We start from the raw sequence: 22,340 nt of genomic DNA, 5'->3' as shown, positions 1-22,340 counted from the left end.
AGTACTGTAAGAATCTGGAAGGATAGGCTTTGGGCCTGACCAGTGGGTGTCAGAGAGAACTGCCACCCCAAACCTGATATGCTTCACAGTGTAAGTATCTACTGTAGAGTGTTTTGTAAACTTATGCGCAGAAGCCCATGTTGCAGCCCTACAAACGTCCACAATGGGCATTTTACAGAGGAAGGCCATGGAGCGTGCTTGCAAATGAATCAGTAGTGCCACCTTACAGATGTCATAGCAAGCTTTAATACAATTTGTTATCAATTCTGAAAGCCTGTTTCAAGATCGTGTGCCCTTTGTAGCAATCTGCTATGGAAACAGGGAGAAGCATCTAAACTGTTTGTTTTTACCTAGATAGAACAAATCTCCCAAACATCCAAAGAGTGGAGTTGTGCCTCAATTAGCATCAGGATAAGGCTTTTGGTGGAAAACAGGTAAGTATATAGGTACGTTGAGGTGGAACTGCAACACTACCTTTGAGAAAAATTTAGGGTGTGGTCTTAGCATGACCTTGTCTTTGTAGTTTGTGAATGGCAGATCCACCACAAACGCAGCAAACTCACTGACCCTTCTGGCTGTCGTGATAGCAAGCAAGAAAGCCACTTTCATAGAAAGGTGACAAGGAGCATGTCACCATCCACTCAAACAGAGCAGGTCAAGGTGTTAAGGACAAGAGTGCCATCTTGAATTTCAACATCAGTCTTATGGGTGGAAAGATCTTAGAGTCCCTTTAAAAATTCCGTGAAAAAAAAAAAAATTTGTCAGCGGCTATTTCTAGTGAGCATAAGTGGACTTTTATCAATGAATTTGAAAGGTTCTGTTTCTTTAATGAAAGAAGGTACTCCAAGACCATCACCAGCTATGTCTGAAGCTGAAGAGCTCTGTGGGTGTCCCACTTAAGAGAAATGGTGCCATTTCTGCAAATGGCCTTTCTTCTTCTCATGAACTGTTACAAGGAGAATACAATATGGCATTCTCCGAACAGGTGAGGTCCTGCATAAGGAGCCTTGGAGGAGCCAGGCCTTGAGATGTAACTACTAGACATCAGGATGGAAAACCCAGTCCTGAGATAGGAGGTCTGACCATTGTGGAAGAGGAATTAGAGGAGCAGACAGACAGTTGGGACAGGTAAGGGAACCAGGTTTTCCTGGGCCATGCAGGTGCTATTGTGACTACTCTGGCACTGGCTAGTTTTCTTTTTTGTATAACTTTTCTGAGGAGGGGCATGGGTTGGGAGGTGGATAGGAGATTGTAAGACCAGCTGATCATCATGGCATCTCCCATGGAACTCTCGCCCAACCCCGCTCTGGAGCAATACCTGGGGCATTTGGTATTGTGGGATATGGTGAATAAGTCTATTTCTGCAAAGACCCTCTCTGGAGTACAGTATGTAGAGGATGGGGGGGGGGGGAGCGCACGCTATCTCCTCTCATACTTTTGATGAAATATACAGTTCAGTTGGTCTGCAGTGACCTTTTGATTGCCTGGGAGATATGCTGATCTGACAATGCTCCACTGCTGCAGCGCTGTGGCTTCCTTGCCAAGATCGTACGACCCGTTTCCCCCCCTCACCCTTGCCAATTTATGTAAAACATGCAAGAGGTGTTATCTGTGAGAACTCTCATGGACTTTCCCTGAATTAAGAGAAGTACTTGCATGCTCATCTTACCACAGGGGTTCTAGGATGTGGATGCGGAAGCGGAAGCCTGATTCTGAAGGGGTCCATCTTCCCTAGGTGCTGGAGCCATTGATGCATGCATCCCAACCTCTAGGGAAGCATCTGTAGTTATGCATAGATGGGGATGTTTGTTGAAAGGGGACTCCCGAGCAGAGATTGTTGGACTGCAACCACCATTTGAGGGATTCCCTGACCTTGTTAGGACTCAGCAGTTTGCATAAAGGGTGATTGTGAGGCCGAAAGCATGTGTGAAGCCATTCCTGCAGGCATGGCATGTGCAGACATATGACCAAGAAGTTGCAGGCACTGTCTGGCAGATACTGCAGGGCTATCCATAACCGTCTGCTAGTATGGCCAACGCGTGGAACCCTAGTATAGGTAGTTGTGCCTGAGCTTGTACACAATCCAATACGGTGCCTATGAACTCCAATTTGTGAGATGGGGTAAAGTGTGAAGTGTGCATGTTCATCTGAAGGCCCTGAGTGCTGAACAAATGAATTGATTCTGCGGTGTACTGAATGGCCGTGTGTTCCGTAGGAGCTACTTCTATCAGGCAGTTATCTAGGTAAGGGAAAATGACTATTCCTGATTCTTAGATGAGCTCCTGCCAGAGTGAGGATCTTGGAGAACTGAGGATAGGCCAAAGAGTAGGACTCTGTATGGATATTGTTGATCCTTTAGAGAGTCAGAAGTTTTCTGTATGAAAATAAGCATCCTGTAGGTTGAGACATAACATCCACTTGCCTTTTTCCAGAGCCAGAATTATCTTTGCTAGGGTTACTATGCTGAATTGTTGCCTTTAAGTACCTGTTCAGCCTGTGTAAGTCCAGGATGGGTCTCCAACCCCTTGACTTTTTTAGAGTGAGAAAAATACCTGAAGTAAAAGCCCTTTCGTCTCTGAAGTGCTGGTATGAGCTCTATTTCCCCCATCTGGAGTAGTTTGTGAATCTCCTGTTGGGAGCAGAGACTTGTGAGAGGGGTCCCTGAAGAGGGACGCATAAGGGGTTTGGAGTGGAGAAAAAGTAAGGCAGGGAAGCATGAGGCCTTTTGCTATGACTGCTAAGGTCCATCTGTTGTAATCCTGGACCATGCATGGTAGAAAGGTTGAACCAGTACTGATGGAAATGATGTTGAACCCTCGACCAGATGTTCAAAACATCTCCCTACAGCTGGAGGACTGAGGCTATGTCCACACTACAGGGTTTTTGCATAAAACCCCATGCAGCAGCCACACATCAAGTGTTTTTGTGCAAGAGTTTACAGTAGAACAGAAGAACATAGGGTTTTTTGCGGCATAGGTATACCTCTTTCTATGAGGAATAACTTTTGTGCACAAGAGTTCTTGTGCTAAAAGGTGAGAGTGGACACTCAACAGGGGTGTCTTTCACAAAAAGAGCCTGCCAGAAAAAAAGACAGGTGCCCTGCTGACCATTCTGTTAATGGCAATCAGAGTTTTCTTGTACAAGAGCACCCATGCAGTGTGGCCACTCTTGCACAAAAGTGCATCGCTTTTGTAGTGTGGACGAGCTTTTGCTTAAGAGGTTTTTGCAGAAGATCTCTTCCACAAAAAGCTTCTTGTGCAACAAATCCGCAGTGTAGACATAGCCTGGGACGTGGTGGGTTGCTCCTGAGGCTGCCTCCACTTCTGTTGCCTCTGCTGATGTCATAACTATTCTGGGAGGAGTACGATGATGCTCTGCTATGTGGTGTGTAGAGGCAGTTCAATTTCTTTTCGGGCTGAGGAACATACATTAAAAACCTTGGGCATGTAGCATGCGAGTCCTTGAGCAAATGCAGTGAAGTGTCTATGGTGGCAGAAACAAAGCTTCTGTCCCTCGAAGGGTAGGTCCTCAGTGTTCTGCACGTCCCTCAGGAATCCAGAGAGGTGCAGCCAGGAGACCCAACACATGAAGACTGATGTGGCCAAAGATCTTGGGGAGCAGATCATGCTTGCAGTGTTGTTTTTCCTATGAGAACTCCATCTATGCTAAACTTGAATGAAGATTTTAGTCCTCAGGCAGCTAACTGTTCAATAAAGGTTTTAGTCTCCTCAAAATGGTGGTATATGTGTTTTGCTAGTAATGCTGAATAATTCGCTAACCTGATCTGGAGAAATGCTGAGGAGTATCATTTCCTACCCAAAAATGTCTAGTTTCTTCCATTCTTTGTCATAAGGAGTGGATTTATATTGGGTCTGCTTGCCCTTGGTATGGGCTGCATCCATGAGAGAGTTTGTAAACAATAATTCAGCCTCTAGGAAAGGAACATAGTACTACTACCTGTCAGTCCTTTTTCAGGGTGGGGAAATAAGACTGGTGTTTGCTACAAAATCTTTGAAGGGTCCAGCATGGCATCGTTGACCAGCAAGGCTATTGTAGACTATGGGGAAACCTGTAAAATGTCCATCAACTTGCGCTGAACCTCAAACCTCAACCAGGGACATGTTGAGGGAATCAGCCACTCTTGAAAAGACTTGTTGCCCACTGTTGGCAGTGGCAGCATTATTGACTTGTCAGAAGACAATGATATATGTGGAGAAGGCAAGGTGTCTTCCTCTTGTGTCCCCTCCAGATCTTCTATCACCTCCTGTGTAATGTTGGATCTGGTGGATGCAGATGGCTTAGGAGACACTGCCTGAGGTCTTGCTACTGCTGTCAATTGAGGTGCTGGTGTTTGAGCTTTCAGGGAGCTCCAGGGATCCCACAACCTTGTCAGGGATGGAAGTGGGGAGGGAGGGAACCAGGGTCAGCTCTGCTGTTGCTGCAACTGTGAGGATGGCTTCAGGAACAACTGTCGTGGGGAAAAGGAGATTTCTTCCTCATCCTCATTATCAGTGGAGAAGAGAGGGGCCAAGCTTGATGATGTATCCAGTTTGCCTGGGCCCCCCAGAGTAGGTGTAGCATTAGTACCCACACGAACGTCAGCTCGAGTGGTAAATGGCCTTGGAGGAGGCAAGACCAGTGCCACTAGTGTGGAAGGCTGAATTCATTGCAGTGCCGTATCACCCTGTGCCTTCAATGTGATCAGTGCCAGAACTGACTTGATCGACATCTGTACCAGTGGTTCCAGTCGGCCCTTAGCCTGATGTGGTGATTTGGGTACTGATGGTCTCAGCTGGTACCCACCGCGCAGGGGCTGTCTTTGGCTTCAGTACTGAAACCGCAGGTTGTATATCTTGAGGACACTGCCCCTTGGGGTTTGTCTGTACTAGACTTCCCTGGTGCCTGAACATCCCCTAAACCCTGTACCTTGGGGGTTGAGGAAGACTTCAGCTGAGGAGAACAACATTTTGGGTGGCCTGTCTGTAGAGGGTGAGGTATGCTTTCTCTTAGCTGTTTTCTTGGCAGGAGGATCCCTTGGTGCACATGACACTTGGTCAGAAGCTGTGTTGGTGGGGTATGGGTTAGAGAGGCCTGGGATACTGGTTCCAAGGCTGGCCTCTCTACCTTCTCCATTGTGAGGTGTTGTAACTGCAGCGCTTTTGCTTTCAAAGACCTTGCAGAGAGCTTCTTACAATGTTAACCGCTCTTTGGAGAATGATCTTGCCCCAAATAACAAATACACTGGGCATGCCCATCAGAGGTGGGAAGAGGAAGTTGCTCACCTGTGCAGTAACAACTGTTCAAGATGTGTGTCCCCATGGGTGCTCCACTGTTGGTATCGGGACATCCCAGCACTGCAGATTAGAGTCATCAGCAGAAGTCAGCTGGACCATACATGTGCAGCTCACGCCTCGTGCCGTTCGCACCTTCATGTGTGGGGTCCAGCCTTGCCAGTACCTCGAGTCCACCTGGATATCTGAAAGATACAACAACAAGCTTCGAAGTGGGGAGGAGGGTGGGTTGCGGAACACCCACAGGCACACATGTCTAAGAACAGTCGTTACTGCACAGGTGAGTAACTCTCTCCTCTGAGTAATGTGCCAGAGGGTGCTCCACTGTTGGTGACTGTAGCAGTACTCAAGAGCACATGGAAGTTGAACCTCAGACTCATGACTTGATCACAGTAGAAGCCACAGTAGTTTCCTTAACTTGAGCCTGAGAGATAGCGTAATGTGTCATAAAGGTGTCATTGGTGGAACATATAGCCACTTGGCAAATGTCTCTGAGGGGGATTCCCTGAAGGAAAGCTGTGGAGGTCATTCAAGCCTTTACTCGAATGCAAGACCTCATCGGTCTTTTCAGCAAACAGCTTTTGCTTACTAAAAGGAGATCCTCCACTTTCGTTTATAGCTTGTGAGGGATCCCGGCGGATTGTAGGCTCTCATAACTAGCCATGTTGCCATAGCTTGAGCTGCTATATTGACCATATCCAAAGCTATTTGAAGGGCCATCCTTGACAAAGCCTACCCTTCTTGTATAATGAATTTCAGTATTGGCCTCTGAGTCTAGCAGGTAGTGAGCTTGGTATAATTATCAAAATTGTTGTTTGACAGCAGCACTGCATAGTTAGCTATACAGAGAAGCAGGGTCGACGAAGAGTAAAGTTTTCTGCTGAAGAGATCCATGCGCTTGTTCTCCTTATCCACAGTGGTGTTTTATAGTGTGGAAGCTTGGATCTTTGTTGAGCAGGGTCTATCTCTAACGAGTTAGGTCGTGGATGGGAAAACAAAGTCAATTCCCTTTGGAGGGACAAAGTACTTCATCTGCATGCTGGTTGGTTGGAGGCACTGATGCTGGGGTCTGCCAAATCTCATCGGCAGCCTGCTGTGAGGGCTGAAGGTTTTTAAGAAGTCAATGTTTTTCTTGCACCTCAGTTAACTGTAAGAGTAGCTGCTAGTCAGGAGAAACAGATCCTGAAACTGCTTCAAGTCATCTGGGGGAGATTGATCACCAGGGATAACTGCTTCACAGGCGATAACGAAGAGTTATCAGTCGGTGAATTATCTGGTGGCTGCTCTTCCATTTCAGATAATTTACCTTCCTCATGTTCAGACTGCTGAGCCATGGAAGGAAAAGTGGGGAGGTATGGCTACCACCCCCTATCTATGAAGTGGTCAGAGAAAGATTGTGGATGCATGAGCTCCTGGATGGCTGTGGCAGCAGAGTGGGCAATATTCAGGTTGTCCATAATGATGTGTCGAACCATAATGGATCATCTGACTCCCATGATGGTCACATTCTAAACACTTAATAGTGTTAAACTTTGAAGCATGAGGTATTATATTCATTTCAAGACGTATCTATAACTGACATTCAAATATGGCTCCAATCAGTAGGGAGTTCCAGTGTATTTACAAATTTTATGAAATTTCCTTTGAACATTTTTTAATTTACCATCTTTCAGCAGCTTGAGTAAGAGTATATGGTACAAATGACCTGTGTTTGAACTAAATACAGACTTTTTAAAACCCATTAAACAAAGGAAACTGTGTTCCCTCTAAGCCACAGGGCAGCACAGCTTTACAGGTGATTAGCCAGCCCCGCCCACTCAGAAGCACAGGACTCCAGAGCACAGAGCCGACTAGGTGGGGCTGATTAAAGCTGTGCTGTCAGGCAGCTTAGAGGGAATACTGCTGACAATTCAAGTTGATGCCTGAATGTACTAGACAGATAATATTGAACATGTTCACTGCTGAAGTAAAACCACTGAATTGCTGGGAGTTACAGGCTAAGCACCAGGAACTAAAGCTTGTGGAAGTACTAATATAGCTTTTTTTGCCAAGTATAGATTCTACTGAAGGTGCTAGGAGAAACTCTTCATTTCAGTTTATTCAACTGGTTCAATTCAATGACTAATTTGTTCAAAGTTAAGAAGCCAATAGGGATCTTAAAAAGACAGGAAATCTTGTTTTCCCCCTCCAACATATGCATAAAAATTGGTGTGATGGTAAGATTAACTAGAACATGACCACCATAAACCATCTGTTCAATTCACTAGCTACATCTCTTGTTATGCCAGTTAGCTAGCTATGCAAACCATAGCTTTGATAAACTTTAATATGCTACATTATATAATGTTTAAGGGTTTTTTCCATATATTTGAGCGTTACTGTTATCAGACACGTGGCTAGCATTTTGATTTGGCTGGTTGAGTGTGGTTAGTTTGCTTCAGAACTGATTGGACACCACAGAAGTAGAGCCTGACAAGCCACAATAAAAAAAAGAAACCATTCACTATTTATTTAAAAAGTTAATAATCTGAAAAAAATAAGTTAAATCTATGTGTGTATTGTCCCCATTACCCAATACTCTCTCTCCTTAAGCATGATGGCTGTATTCAGCTGCAAATCAATACCACGCTTTAGGGAAAATACAATAGTACACATGCAAAATGAGACTGAAATCAACAATTTTCATCAAGGTTTCTTGCTTGCAGATTTAAATCAAAATCAATTTTTATTGCTTTGATTTAAACCAATGTACCTCCCTTTCAAGGTCACTCAAATGTCCCCTTGTTCTTATGTTACATAACAGGACTGAATTGAAGGTAGGTAGTTTGTTCACTATCTACATGCTCTTATGGGCCCATAAGGCAACAAACCCAGTATGTTCCATCTCTTCATAAAAAGTTTTCCAGGTCCCTAATCATTCTTGTTGCTCTTCTAGGAAGCTTTCCCCAACTTTGAAACATCCTTTTTGAAATGGGTAACCATTACCGCAGTGTTTGCCATCAAGATATATCATTTGTAGAGCAATGCTATCACAGGATCAAGAAACTGTATTAGGTCAGAGCTCAGTTGTCTTACTAGACCTATAAAAAAGTTCTTCCCTGCAGGAAGACAGAGTGATGTCATCACATCACTGTGTCCCACAGCCCTTCCCCTCTCAGCCACCGAGCCTCCTTCCTCCCTGCTACTAACCCCATAATGGGGTCGGCAACCTATGGCTCATGAGCCATAAGCTCAAAAGAGATATAAATATGGCTAATGCCTCAACAGAAGCCCTCACCTTCCTTACACTTTACAAGTAAGCTGCTGCTGGGCTTGTGTGGAAAGGGGGAAGGACCACATGGTGAGTGGGCAGGTGGCGGTGAAGCCCATGATCAGGGTGGGTACTGGGGTACACCCTGGCCCTCTGAACAACTGTACAGTGGTTGACTGAAGCTCCAGCAGCCACCACATGGGAGGGCAGCTGCCATTTTAAAAAACAGCTGATTGGGGTGCCTGCAAGTGGGATTCACATGGGGGAGGTGCCGTGGCAGGACCCATACAGGGGGGCAGGAGGGCTGGGGTACACCCCTGTGGCAGCACATCAGGGTTCCCCCGGCTCCTGCACCCCCGTAGTGGCACAGACTCTGCCAGCCAGTAGAATGAAGGGAGTTTATTGCTTCTCCAGGATACAGCACAGCATAGGTGTCATCTGGTTACAGGGCAGGCCTAGGATGCCTCAGCCCCCCTTGAGATAGGGGAGACTGGGCCCCTAAAATCTCAGCTCATTGCTTAGGCTGCTTCCTCCATGATACCAGACAGAAAACTAAAAACCCTCTTACAGCCCTGTCCCCCAGCCAGGTGTTGGTCTCCACCCTCCTTCCTTTGTCTCCCTCCCTGGGAGGCTGAGCCTGGGTTAATACACATTTGGGAGAGTCAGTGAGAATCTCCCACAGTTCAGGGGGACCCTGGGTCACAGAGCAGACAGCACCCCCATTTCGTCACAATCCCAGCCTCCTAAGCCACTGCACAGAGGCTTGATGAAGCTTCAGCAGACACCACATGGCGGGCACTGCTGGTGTTTTAAAACAGCTGATCTATTGTGCCAGCGGTGGAACCTGCATTGGGAGAAAGTACTGGGCGGGGGGGGGGGGGGGGGGGGGGGGGGGGGGGGGGAGGTGTCCAGGGAGCCAGGATTGCCTATTCTCCCCTCCACCCTCCAACAGGGGATGTTGATGAGTGCAGTGAGCAGGGATGCAGCCTCCTGGTGTTTCAGTAAAACAGTTTGTCTACTTGTAAGTAGGCATGTTAATGCATTTAGCGTGTGCGTGGAGTTATCTTCTTGGGAGCCCGTACATGCAGGGAGCCAGCATTCAAGTTGGCTCCTGCCTCCCCACACCTTCCCCCCCCCCCAAACGCTGATACAGGGATCAGGGGGCTACGTGTAATCATGCACATGAGTGCCCAGGCTCATCAGTTAACCATGTACAACAGTTACACCACTTTCACATCCCTACTTGCAAGTTATTCCATCTGTGACCTGCCTTGTTTTTTATACAAAGCACAGAAGTGTGACAAAAGTAGGGCATGAGCATTAAAACAGATCCTGATTTAAAATCATTTTTAATATACTCAACCAACATCTTTAAAGTTATACTCTCCCTCAAATTCAGCAAATACACCACAAAGCAGAGGTCAACACATGAAGTCTTACATCACAGAACTCAACTCTGATAGGAGGGATGCAAACAAGGAACTTGCAGTAAAGGGGGGGGGGGGGGGGGAAGTATATTTACTACCATCAAAATGGCTGAAAGTCTGCAAATTTAAAAATAAAAAAGTCATCTTTTGGCTGAGACCAAGCTTTCAGAAATTCCCCTTCTGATATGTTAAAATGTTCAAAGGAATTCGAAGTATGGTTATCGACAAAAGTTCTGCAAATTCTGGAATAGAGCCATCAAATTCTGATCCAGATATCTTATATGTCATTCTCCAAAAGTTACGTTTAATTCCTATTTGGATCACTCACTCACATTCCAAGCAAGAAGCCACAAGTAAAGAATTGCACAACTGTGTCTGGAAAACCGATGCAAATAAAAGTAACAATATGGATGCAGATCCCATACTGTGCTGATGATTATTCTGGCAAAAACTCAACTATAAGTTTTATTCTGTTCCCTTTTACATTGGTTCACGTGGAATCCATAGGGCTCTGTTCTAGATCACTGCCACTTCACAATTCACCCTGCTGAGTACTCTCATCAAGCCACATACATAATAATGTTTATTATGCTAATTATTCAAGTCTACTACCCCCACCATCCTGTCCACTGGATGCTTCGGGGAGATCCCCGAGTCCAATGCATTGGGGTGCCTTGTGCTTCAGGGGGACCTGGGATCAGTGGCAGCATAACCAGCCGCACTCTGCTGGCTCCTGGTGTCACTCCGGAAACAAGGGATCAGGAGCAGGAAAAGGTTGAGGGTTCTCAGGCCCTGCATCACCTCCCCAGATATTGCCCTGCGTGCTATATGCCAACCCACTGCCAATCCCTTGTCAGCACTCTCTCCTTGAAGTCCTGTTGTCATCTTAAATATGGTTTAAAATAGAAGGTCTGATATTTCCTTTTAATGCAGTCTCATTCTATACAGTCACTGTTGATGTCAGTCTGTCATTTGCTCATGATCTAGGCATCACTTTCAACTACTCACCCCACCTTGAAGTGCAATGCTCCAACTACCACCCTAAGCCTGGGCGGGGAACCTAAGGCCTGAGGGCCAGATCCAGCCCCTGAGGCTTAGGGCTCTCCCCAGCATTAGGGGGCCTGCACTGGTGCTCCAGCAAACCTCCCCCCCTTTGCCCCCCACAGGACTGGAGCACAAAAAAAAAAAAAATCTACTAGCATGGGCTCCTCAAGACTCTGGTATGTGAGGGAAATGTCTCTCCTCAGTCAGGGACCGCTTCAGGTCAGGTTACTTTATTTTATTTGTTTTTCTTACATATGCTTCCCCCCCCCCCCCCCCAATCTGATTTTTCTGAGGGTCAGCAGTTCATAACAATGAAGGTTCCCCACCTCCAAGAAAATTTCATAAAGCTTCTCTCCAAAGAATCTCACTTATGTCCACACATCTAAAACTCAACCATTTCACAGTTGATTGAAAAATGCAACTAATGACCTGCATAATACTGCAGTCCAGGTGCTGAGATACTTCCCCCTTGATGTGTTTCAGAGCTCATGCTTCAGCCTTAGAAGACAGAGCTATTTTTAACTAGGGATGTTAACATTTGTTTTGGTAAACATGTACCGGCTGAAAATTTCAGTGGGTACAATTTTGCATGCCCAGAGGGTGAGGGAAGGTGGCTCCACAGGTGCTGGTGCACACGAGGAGACAGCTTTTATGTGAGCATTGGCCCCTGCCTCGGATACCATTTACACTGTCATTTTTAGCTCCAGTGCCCAAGCGCTGTGAGCCCAACTCAAATGACTCAGGGTCATTGTTGAGTCTGAGTATTCCTTTGCAGTGTAGACAGCCAGGAAATTACAATGTAAGGATAAAAGACCATGTTCCTGCATAGGCAAGACCTAGAAACACTCTGCATGCTTCCGCAGTAACAAGCATTCCTCAAGGCTATCTGCTGTAAAACCAAGTTACCAGGAGTTTGCCTACTCGAGGTAAATTATCCATCTTGAAAGTAGTGTTCAAGCTAGTTTTATCTAGCAGCTTTCTAATGTGTACATGAATTAACAGTGCAGACTAAAAGCTGCTAACTGTGGTACTTCTATATCACAAGTTTGAAGTCAAGTCTGCTATTCTAAACTTCAGTTTATTCTGTTGTGCGGATGTATAATTATACAGGTGTTAAAGTCAAGGACCTGGCAACAACCAATCACAGAAGATGAAGAGGGACACCTATAGCTGACATGCAAAAGACCTTTAGGACAATGGCTGTAAATACCTGAATGTCTAGAAAGTGTTTATTAATAAAATTACCTCATTTTTACCATGTAATGGTAAGTTTTGTGGTAAAAAGTGAGAAAGTAAACAACTTGAGTAATAGTGCTCTGACACTTGTGTTCTTCTGTCTGATTTTGTAAGCAAGTAGTTTCAACTCACTTAAGGTTGGGTATACAATACAAATTAGACCTCTGAAAGGGATACAGTAGTCTGAAAAGGCTGAGAACTATTCTAATGTAACCAAGTCTAAATCAATTCAGCTACTCTGGCCTCAAGATCTGTAGTAACTGTCAGTGAGAGAAGCACTACTAGATAATGCAACATTGGAGGGAGAGATGTTAAGATGCCTGTAATTAAGTAACCATGTAATTGCTGAAAATTTCAGTGGTTACACAAAGGGCAGAAGTCTGCTCTGCCCACTCCCTGCCTCTGTATCAGAGGCAGAAGCACAAAGGTGGCTGGTGCACATGGAGAATTGGATTTTATACGGCAGAGGCTGCAGCAAATGTAACCACTAAAAAATCTTAGCGGTTAAACAGTAAGGATGTGAAAGTGTAAACATGTACATGGTTAACCAATGAGCCTGAGCACACTGGTTAACATTTATGGTTATACACAGGCTCCTGGTTTGAGCTGGCTTCCCGCACATAAGTCAGCTCCTGGCCCACACTGGCTCTTGGGAAGCTGCCTGCTGTCCTATGCTACTATCTCTGATACAGAGGCAGCAGCACAGGGGGACAAGCAGGAGCTGAATGCCGCCCCGCATGTAACTACATTACTGCTGAGTTGCACAGTTACACACATTTCAACATTCCTATTACACAGTTACCTAATTAAACACCTTTTTAAATCCCTAGTTCACATATGCAATAAAGGAGAGGTGAAGTGAGCATGAGCCAATACAACACTAATTCATGGCATCAGGAAAAGCTCAGCCTGGCTAAATAGGTTTTGAACAGCAACTACACATGCAAGGACAGACTGATGTTCTAAGCAAAAACTTCAGCTCCCTCCCCCTGTCCTCACATTCTGGGCAGGTGTAACAGCTTCACATCCTCCCCTCTTAGTTCCAGCCCCAGTTCAGCTCTTGAGCCAATTAGGTCAGCAATGGGGAGTGTCCCTAAAGCTGCTCTCCTCCCAACAAGCACCATCTGGTTAGCAGCACCATCTGGATAGTTAATGGGCACAGCCCCAGAACCCTGCTCAGCTTTTACATCAGCTGATGAAGGTTAAGGCAGGGTCCCCTCCAGCTCTGAAGGCAGTTTTACTTACAGTTAACCTTAAAGGAATGATTCTGTTTTGGTGGCACTTGCAACTGCCCATGTTTAAGTGTGAATTTTGCATTCCTATTAGGGATATTATATTGTGTAATTCACTAACCATGTAGATGACACTTTTCCTTGATTACCCAGTAACAGGGATGTTAAGTCTTGGTTAATTAACTAATCAAGTAGCCAATGCAATGTAGTCCATGGGGGCACTTCCACTGCAGTGCTGCACTTCAAATGTAATAAGAGCCTGCCATGCTCTTACTACATTGGACATGCAGAGCCACAGTGGGATTCAGCCCCAGCTTGTGCCACACCTGGCACCACTGCTTCTATGCCTTCTCTGCCCCTCTCCACCTCACACTAGGGATGCAAGCAAGTAGTCAAGTGTTTAGGTTTATCAATACTCAAGTCAACTACTCACTTCCCTTCCCCCCTTGCTGTCTTCCTTCCTAGATCAGAGGCAGCAAAAGGGAGAAAAGCAGGAGCCAGTGCTGGAAAAGACAGCTTAAAAGCCAGTTCCCCCCAGCACAGTCTCTGTGGTGCTGCCGCCCCATGTCCCCAGGATGTTTATTCCCCAGGTTCAGGCAGCATAACTGCAGTGGGGAGAAGGCATGCCAGTCAATAAGCACAGGCTCAATATAAGTTACACCAGGAGTGAGGTTACAAGCTCTATGCTGCCCACATCTTTGCACCCGTGCAGCTAGCCACACAGCATGGAGGGGACCATGCAATGCAGGTTTGGTCCCTGCACCCTAGCTAGGCACCCCAAAGCACTCCACCCCAGGCATTCTCTCACCCATCATCTTCCCCTCTGCATCCTTCCCCTTCTCTAGCACCTGGCTAGCTCTCAGGTGTCTGGCTGCTCTCAGAGGGCTGTCTCCTCCTGCCTCTGCCACCCCCATGTAGTTTTTATTAATGGCTGCATTGAACAGTGCCCAACTTTCCTTCCAGCTCCCACAGGCTTGGTGGGGAGAAGCAGATTGTCATGCAAAGTGGCCCCAGCATCAGTTTCCCAAAGTTGCTCTATTTTAAACATGCATGCAGAATATCATAATGCAAATTAGAATGAACTGAATTAGAAGCCAGGCCTGGGCATCCCGAGGAAACCTACATCCTCAGAATGAATAGCCTGATCTTCCCCCTCAGTCTGGCAAGTGAAGGGCTTTCTTCGGTTCCTCACACTTGCTGCAATTTTTCAGTTACTGACTGCACCTGGATAACCAAATCCACACAGGTCAGTTTGTTTGCCCGTGTTGGAAACAAGCCGACCCCCCCACTGTTTGCTCCCCCAGGCTTGCTCACAGCAAAGTCTGCACAGAAGTAGGTGGTCACAGTTCAGAAGTTACAGGCAGCAAGCAAGCCATGAGTGGCAGATTTGCAAGTCCAGTGGGTCAGTATCTCACCACCACCACCACCAAGACTGATCAGGGATGCTGGGTTTGTACCTGCCAGGAGAAGCACAGGGAGGGAAGGGAACAGCGTGACAAAAGAGGAACAGGCAAAGGGAGCCAACCTGCCCCAGCCCACAGTAGCTCGAATCTTTCTTCTCTGCCTAGTATCAGAGGGGTAGCCGTGTTAGTCTGAATCTGCAAAAGTGACGAGGAGTCCTGTGGCACCTTATAGACTAACTGAAGTGTAGGAGCATAAGCTTTCGTGGGCAAAGACCCACTTCGTGGGCAAGACCTGACATGCATCTGACGAAGTGGGTCTTTGCCCACGAAAGCTTATGCTCCTACACTTCAGTTAGTCTATAAGGTGCCACAGGACTCCTCGTCGCTTCTCTGCCTGGTTCTCTCAATAGGGATTTTTTCCCCACAGAGCTTGCAAGGTAAAGGGGAAATGGACAGGGCTGGCGACTGAGGTCTGGGGAGCCGAGTAAGCAGCCAGCCCTCCCTACTTATTCAGCTGCTCCTTTATTGTTTAACAGTGCTCCCAGACTGGAAGGGCCAAGAAAAAAGAAACAAGGCTAAAGTGCAGAGCCACAGCAGGAGCAATCTCTCCTCCCCCACCCCATCAACTAGCAGATGAAATTTCCATTGGCTGCTCAATTAGTTAAGTAACCAATTCTTAACATCTCTACCCAGCACCACAGAGGGGCTGCATCTAGACTGGCATGATTTTGCAGAAATACTTTTAACGGAAAAACTTTTCCGTTAAAAGTATTTCTGCAAAACAGCATCTAGATTGGCACGGATGCTTTTGCGCAAAAGCATCTGTGCCCAGTATAGACGTGCTTTTGCGCAGGAAAGCTTCAATGGCCATTTTAGCCATCGGGCTTTCTTGCGCAAAAAATTAAGGTGCCTGTCTACGCTGGCCCTATTGTGCAAGTATTCTTGCACAAGAGGGCTTATCTCTGAGCCAGAGCGTCCAAGTATTTGCGCAAGAAGCACTGAATACTTACAGTAGAACGTCAGTGCTCTTGCGCAAATTCAAGCCAGCAGCCAATGTAGACAGCTGGCAAGTTTTTGTGCAAAAGCAGGCGCTTTTGTGCAAATCTTGCCAGTCTAGACGCACCCACACTGTGCTGGGGAGAACTGGCAAGCTGGCTCCTGCTGCTTGCCCACCCCCTTGCTGCATACTGGGAGAAGCAACTAATTGAGTAGCCACTTGACTACCCAATAAGCCTATGTTTATCGGGTAGTCAACTACTCACTTACTGGGTAGGGATGCAAGTGGCTCTGCCTGAAAGTACCTAAGGAGTAGGCAGGCAGGTAGGCTGGCTCAGTCCCAGCTAGCCAGCCCACGAAAAAAAATTCTCTTGCAGAGCTGGGAGAGGGGAGAGAGAAGCATCTGGGAGGGGGAGTATACATGTAGGCAGGAGTATTATTCATTTAACTGGATACACTATTACATCCCTAATTCTTATACAATGGAGCATTAACTATACCTCCCAAAAACTTGTTTATTATTAGAAACATTGGACTTTTGTAACTCCTGTGAAAGTCTCAAAGCACATTCTGCATTTCCTGTTAAGAGATGGTCCAACTATACTTTTGGCTTAAGTGACTTGACCAAGGACCCAAAGCAAATACTCCTGTGCCAGATCTCCTGGCACATTGTGGGTTGCAGCTCTAATTGGTGCCTCAGGAAACTACTGTGGCAAGTCAATCTCAACCCTACTATATCTCTTCAAAGACATTCTTCATTAATATCTTGATCTTCCTGACATGCTGCAAACTTATGTAATACGTACATGCCTCTAAAGCCTTAAAAAGTGTCAAAGTTAAGCAAGGGCTGGGCAAAATACAGCCCAAGGGCTGGATCTGGGCCAAGGACCACCCTGCCAGGATCCTCTGGCATATAGCTGCTGCAGTTTGAAGTGCAGTCCCTATGTTTCTCTGCTCTGCAGGATGGGGGAAGCTTCCAGTGATTTCCTCACCCCCAGCCCAATCCTCAGCACCTATTAGCCAGAAACAGCCAGCCAATAAAAAACTGACATCAGCCACTCTCTGCTCCTATTGGCTGGAAACAGCCAGCCAATCGGAGATGAGAGATTGGCCTGGAGGCGCGGGGAGGGGGGCGCGTCTTGGGGGGGGGGGGAACAGGGGAAGAGAAGAGGGTGCAGCATAAGCCTCTTCTATCCAGGTAGCTCTCAACTCTGGATTGGGGAACAGCCTGTATTTTCAAGCTGCCTGAGGGTGCAACAGTCAGTGAGCCTGGCATGCCTTGGGGGTGCTGCAGGTTGGAAGATGCTTAGCTAAGTGCCTCCCAGCCAGAGCCTGCCCCTGGCAATCCCTGTCCCTCCCACACTTCAACACCCTCCCCCAGGTGACCATCCAAGCCCTGTGCACCAAGTCACAACTCCTTCCCAGATGCAGTAGCCCATCCTACACCCCTCCCCCAGGCCAGAATCCTCTCTTGCACCCAAGCACCCTACCAGACCCTGCACCAGGTCACAATCCCCTCCTTCACCCAAACAGCCTTTCAGACCCCACACTATCCACTGCACCCCTGTCCCTTACTCCCTGTGCCCTTCTGTACCCAGCCTCCATCCTATACGCCACACCCTCTCCACAGAAAAATGCAGTCCTTAACCATTTACCAAAGTCTTGGAGTGGTCCCCACCAAAAATTATTGCCCATCCCTGAGTTAAACTCTCCACTCTATGTGGGGTTCAAGACATCCCTGTCTTGTTACTGTTTCTTTGAAAATCAAGACAGCTTGTTTTCCTTATCACCCATTCTATGAGCCAAATTCTTGTAACACTTGATATCTTCATTCTAAATATATTAGAAACGCAAGCAGCTATTACAGATGTGAAAGCATAGTCATGCCTACATGCTCGAGTGTAACCAATGAAAAATTTCAGGAGTAATCAAGTGAACATGCAAGACACGTTCTAACATCTAGTTACAGGATACAGAGAAAGTAATGAAGTTTATGATTTATCTTATAAAAGAGAAAAAGTCCTCCCCACCAACACACACTACCCTAAACTTAAGTCTTCAGCCATTAGAGTGTTATGTTCCAGGTTAAGCTGAACCTGTTCAGATAGCAAGAAAAAAAATCCCTTAACTGCCAGCTGTTGTAGGACACAGTATAATCAGTGTTACTGTCAGTTATCAATAAACCATAGTAAAACATCAAAAAGGAATAAAACCTTAGCTTATGTAGGGTACTTTTTCCAGGGATGTGTCAAAGAAAGCAGCGCTTTTCAACTTTCAGAATTACTACCTATGCTTACTCAGTTTCTTCTAGCAAGGAGTACTGAACACAGGACTGTCTGTACTCTTGGTACTACTGAAAAAAAAAAACCCACCACCACACGCTAATCCCATCACATGACCTGCAGCAATTCTGTTTAACAAATTAACAGTTACAAATATTTTGGCAAAGTAAGCTTAGGTATTGTTTGCCTCTAAGCACAGTTGACAAGTCATTACATCCAATCAGAAAAGCAGAATTTACAACTCACTTAGCAACTCAGTCCTATAAATGGATGCTTTCAATTAGAGAATTTACATATACAGCCCATTAAGACAGTGTTAATACATCTGAAAACCTAAAATATTTGTACAATAACTCAAGTTTTATCCTGCACTGTTTTTAGAAAGAATTTGGAAATCTCTTCTCCCTCTGGTACAGCGCTCAAACTCATCACCCTTCAGACATGTTGCAAGGTTTGTTCAAGCCTTTCTTTTGATAAGAGATGAGAAAAGTTTACATCTCTCAAACTTTCAGCAATACTGAACATTTGTAAGCTCCAATTAAATTCAATGGTAACTACAGGTGCTCAGCACTTTGGAAAGATCGAGCTGACATAAGAGGATTGAAAAAGATCCAGCAGGGCCTTTACTTTGGAAATTCTCTTTGTATGAGCAAATTAAATCAACAAAGCGGGTGTTGGGGAGGTTGGAGTTAGAAAGAAAAGAAAGACGTCAATTTAGACAGAACTGAACTCTTACAAATGTAAGCTTTTCAATTACCCTATGACCTTATAAACTTTGCTAGAATTGATTATTCCTACTATAAATTTGACATACAACATCTTTAATTCTTGATAGAGAGGACAAGACAACTCAGTTTAAATTTCAGCACACCATTTTTGATCTGCACTTCCAAGTAGGGATGTAAAACAGCATTTAATCAGTTAAACATACCATTTAACTGGTTAATCACTTAAACGGGCTGCTCTGGACAGGCAGGAGCTGCTCTGGCCTTGCTGGGCCACTGGTTAACTGGTAACTGATAAGCATCGCCCAATAAGTGTGATGTCCACCAGTTAACCATTGACATCCGCAGCGGGTTACTCCCAGATCCTGGACTAGCAGCGACTAAGCAGGGTTGCCTGCCGAATTAAGTAGAAGCCAGCCAGGAAAAGGCAGCCCCGCTCAGTCCAGGCTCTCACTAGGACCAAACCCCACTGCAACTTTAAAAGGCAGTAAGAGCCAGGCAGCCTATCCCCTGACCCCACTGCATTTTTAAATTGCAGAGCCACTGGAGGTAACCTCATGATGAAGTTAACACCAAGATAGCAAGCTTCACAGTTTAAGATAAGCAGAGTAATGTCTCCAACTGATTTTTTTACCTCCCTTGATACTTAAAGGCAGATAATTTTGTGAAAGTAACATGTTAAGATACACTGAAAAGCTAAAGAGCTAAATACAACTTGAGAGGAGAAACAAAAATATGTGAAGGAAAGCCTACAAATCATTACAAACTGGAATCTTATTGGATGGAAAGTTTCTCATTTTTACTTTACACATGCAAAGCAAAAAAACGTGCATTTTGCTAAATTTGCTACTATAACCACCCCACAATTAACAGTCTGTCAATTTTAAACAGTTGGCAGTATAATCAAGCTGTCCTCACTGCAGCCTATTTTGTTAAGAAGGCAGAAGTTTAAGATTTTAAAGATACACTAAACAAATGCAAAAATCTAACTGGCTTATCTTACTGTAAGCTTTTTGATACAAAATATATCATCATTATTTGTATACTCAGGAACTGCTTACTATAATCTGAAATAAATTGCATGAGTGATATGTACATCTCAGCACTCACTGAGGGGAGTTTAAGAGTTTCCAGTCATCCACAGAACAGAAACAGAATTTGGCTGCAGTTAAAAGCAGCTCTTAACTGTTAAAAACTCTTTTCTAAAAGCTACAACCATGGTACTCTCCTGCTTCACAAGCCAACATGAACTGAAAACAAGGTATTCTACATTTGAAACTGGATCTCAAACAACCGTCCTACAGACTATGAACTAATGAATTCACTCAGCTGTTTTTCCTCACACATATGCTACACACAGCACTACAAGTGAAAGTTTTGCAAAATTGCTAAAACAATCGCTATTTGCAGTCATTACAGTGCATCAATTATAGCACCCACTGGGTATGATGCTTGCTTACATCCATACAGTTCAGTTACAGGAGAATGAAGAGGATGAGCAGTCACTGGCTGCCAACAGGTGAGGGAGGGTTAACCCCCTAGGAACACTCACTGAAGTTAAGGCTGAATCACTTTCCCTCCCCCTATTTTCAGCTCACAATTTTAGACAATACTGGCTCTCTCTCAGGCAGTAGTTTTCCACTTTTAATCTGTGTGAAGCTCTTCGGGAAAGTCTAAGATCGAGTTTTTCCAAAGGAGGGTGGGGTGGGCAGCGAAGTAGTAATACGCCCACCTCTAACCCCACACCATCGGTCCCCAGAGAGAAGCTGCCACGGGCCCACCCAGCCACCCCTCCTATTTATATCCTGAGAGCAGGGCCCGGCCTAGGACTGCCAACCCCACTGAAGCTATTCCAGGCGACCCCCCCCCCCGCACCCCCAAAAAGGGGATGTCACGCCACTGCCGTGGAACGCCCCATCACAGCCTCCAGGGTCGCTTTCCCCCCCGTCCCCGGGAGACTGGTGCTGATTCCGGGAGACTCCCGACCAAGCCGGGAGGGTGAGCAGCCCTGACCCGGCCGCTCACCCCCACTAGGGAAGAGGCGAGAGAGACTCGGGCCCAGCACCAACCCCCCACTCCCCGCCGGCCTGAGCCTCCGCCCCAAACCTCGCCCCCCCTCACGCGAGCCTCCCCCACAGCCACCGCCTCCCACAACAAAGGGGGGGGGGGCGCTGCCTAGGCCGGCGCGTATCCCTCCCCCCACACACAGGCAGCACCCGCCGGGACTGGCCACCCCGGCCCGGCCGATGCCAAAGCCGCCCAGAGACCAACCTCTTCGCCTAGCTACGCCGCTACCACCTCCTCCTCCTCTCCCTCTCGCTGGCTTCCTCTTTGCCGCCGCCCACTCCGCCCGCCATTGGTTAACGAAGGCGAGGCGGCGCACGCCGCAAGCCCCCCCCTGATTGGCTCTGCCTTGGGTCAGTTGTGAGGAGAGCGGGCGGCGAATGGCTAAACGAAGGCTACGTCCCGCCCAGCCAAGCGATTGGCGCGCCTGCCACCCAATCGGCGAGAAACGCCGTGGTGGAGTCCTCGCGACGGAGAGCGTGATCCGCGCGAGGGCCACGGCACTCGCTGATTGGCCGACACTTGTGTCGCTCCCCGCCGGGGGAGGTGGCGCAGGAAGGCGAGCGAATAAAAAAAAAAAAAAAAAAAAAAGGCAGGGGGGAGAGCGCCGATCCTTCCGCCAAGCGGCCGCTGAGTTCGCTTAAGAAAGTAGTCGCCTTCCGCGCGGCAGCGGATTCCAGCAGCGAGAAATAGTCCCGTCCTTCCCCGTCACTAGTCCAACCACCTCCCATCCCACACGCCTCCCCCTGCAGCATGACCCGGCCAAGGGTTAAATGAGGGACCATGCACGGGTTAAAAGCCTCCCCCAAGCACCCCCCCAGATTCAGTGCAGTGGGGGGGGGCTCTCATCTGCTTTACAATCTCCCCCCCCCCCCCCTCCACACACACCTGTGGTACCAGGGCCACAGCACCTCACAGACCTGTGGCAAGTGCCCATCCTCGTGGCCCCTGCCCTCGCTCCGGGAGCCCACCACGCTGGCAGCTACATGGCCCCTCCGCAGGCAGCCCTCCAGCGTCCCATCCAGCGCCCCGCGAGGTGGCGAGCGTGCAAATGCATCACCCACGGGCGGTCCCACAGGGACATACAAGCGCCCTGCAGGAGAGGGAATCAGGATTCAGCCAACTCCACTCAGCTAGGGACCACCTCGGAGCGCGGGCATTGCAATGCCCGATCCATCTCGTCTCTGCTGCTGCACGCAGCCAGATGCTGGAGGTGTAAATCTCCCACTCTTGGCAGAGTGCAATAATCTGCCCTCTTCCTCATCCTACTCTCCATTTAAGACTGGTACAGCCCCCACAACGTGAGGTTTAACATCCCTGTATTTGTCATTAAATATGATAATCTTGAAAAACGACTAACACGGTTAACCCTCTGAGTAGGATAATCGTG

General features: G+C 46.9%; 1 protein-coding gene across 2 annotated transcripts in view; it reads right to left on the bottom strand.

Moving 5' to 3' along the window:
• The window catches only part of SMAD2 (SMAD family member 2), an 89,884-nt gene extending 68,657 nt beyond the window's left edge, over positions 1–21,227 (bottom strand). Inside the window, exons 1-2 of one of the 2 annotated variants that reach the window (XM_075932703.1) lie at positions 21,158–21,227; positions 5,283–5,476 (exon numbers count right to left, since the gene is read on the bottom strand). In XM_075932703.1, coding sequence (XP_075788818.1) covers positions 5,283–5,319 — 37 coding nt within the window. In that variant the 5' untranslated portion in view covers positions 5,320–5,476; positions 21,158–21,227. The remainder of the gene's footprint in view (positions 1–5,282; positions 5,477–21,157) is intronic. The other variant, XM_075932702.1, reaches the window with a different exon arrangement.
• Positions 21,228–22,340: the final 1,113 nt, after the last annotated feature.

The sequence above is a fragment of the Pelodiscus sinensis genome, chromosome 6 (assembly GCF_049634645.1).
Source record: "Pelodiscus sinensis isolate JC-2024 chromosome 6, ASM4963464v1, whole genome shotgun sequence".
Lineage (NCBI taxonomy): Eukaryota > Metazoa > Chordata > Testudines > Trionychidae > Pelodiscus > Pelodiscus sinensis.
This window is presented reverse-complemented; position numbering and strand designations above follow the sequence as displayed.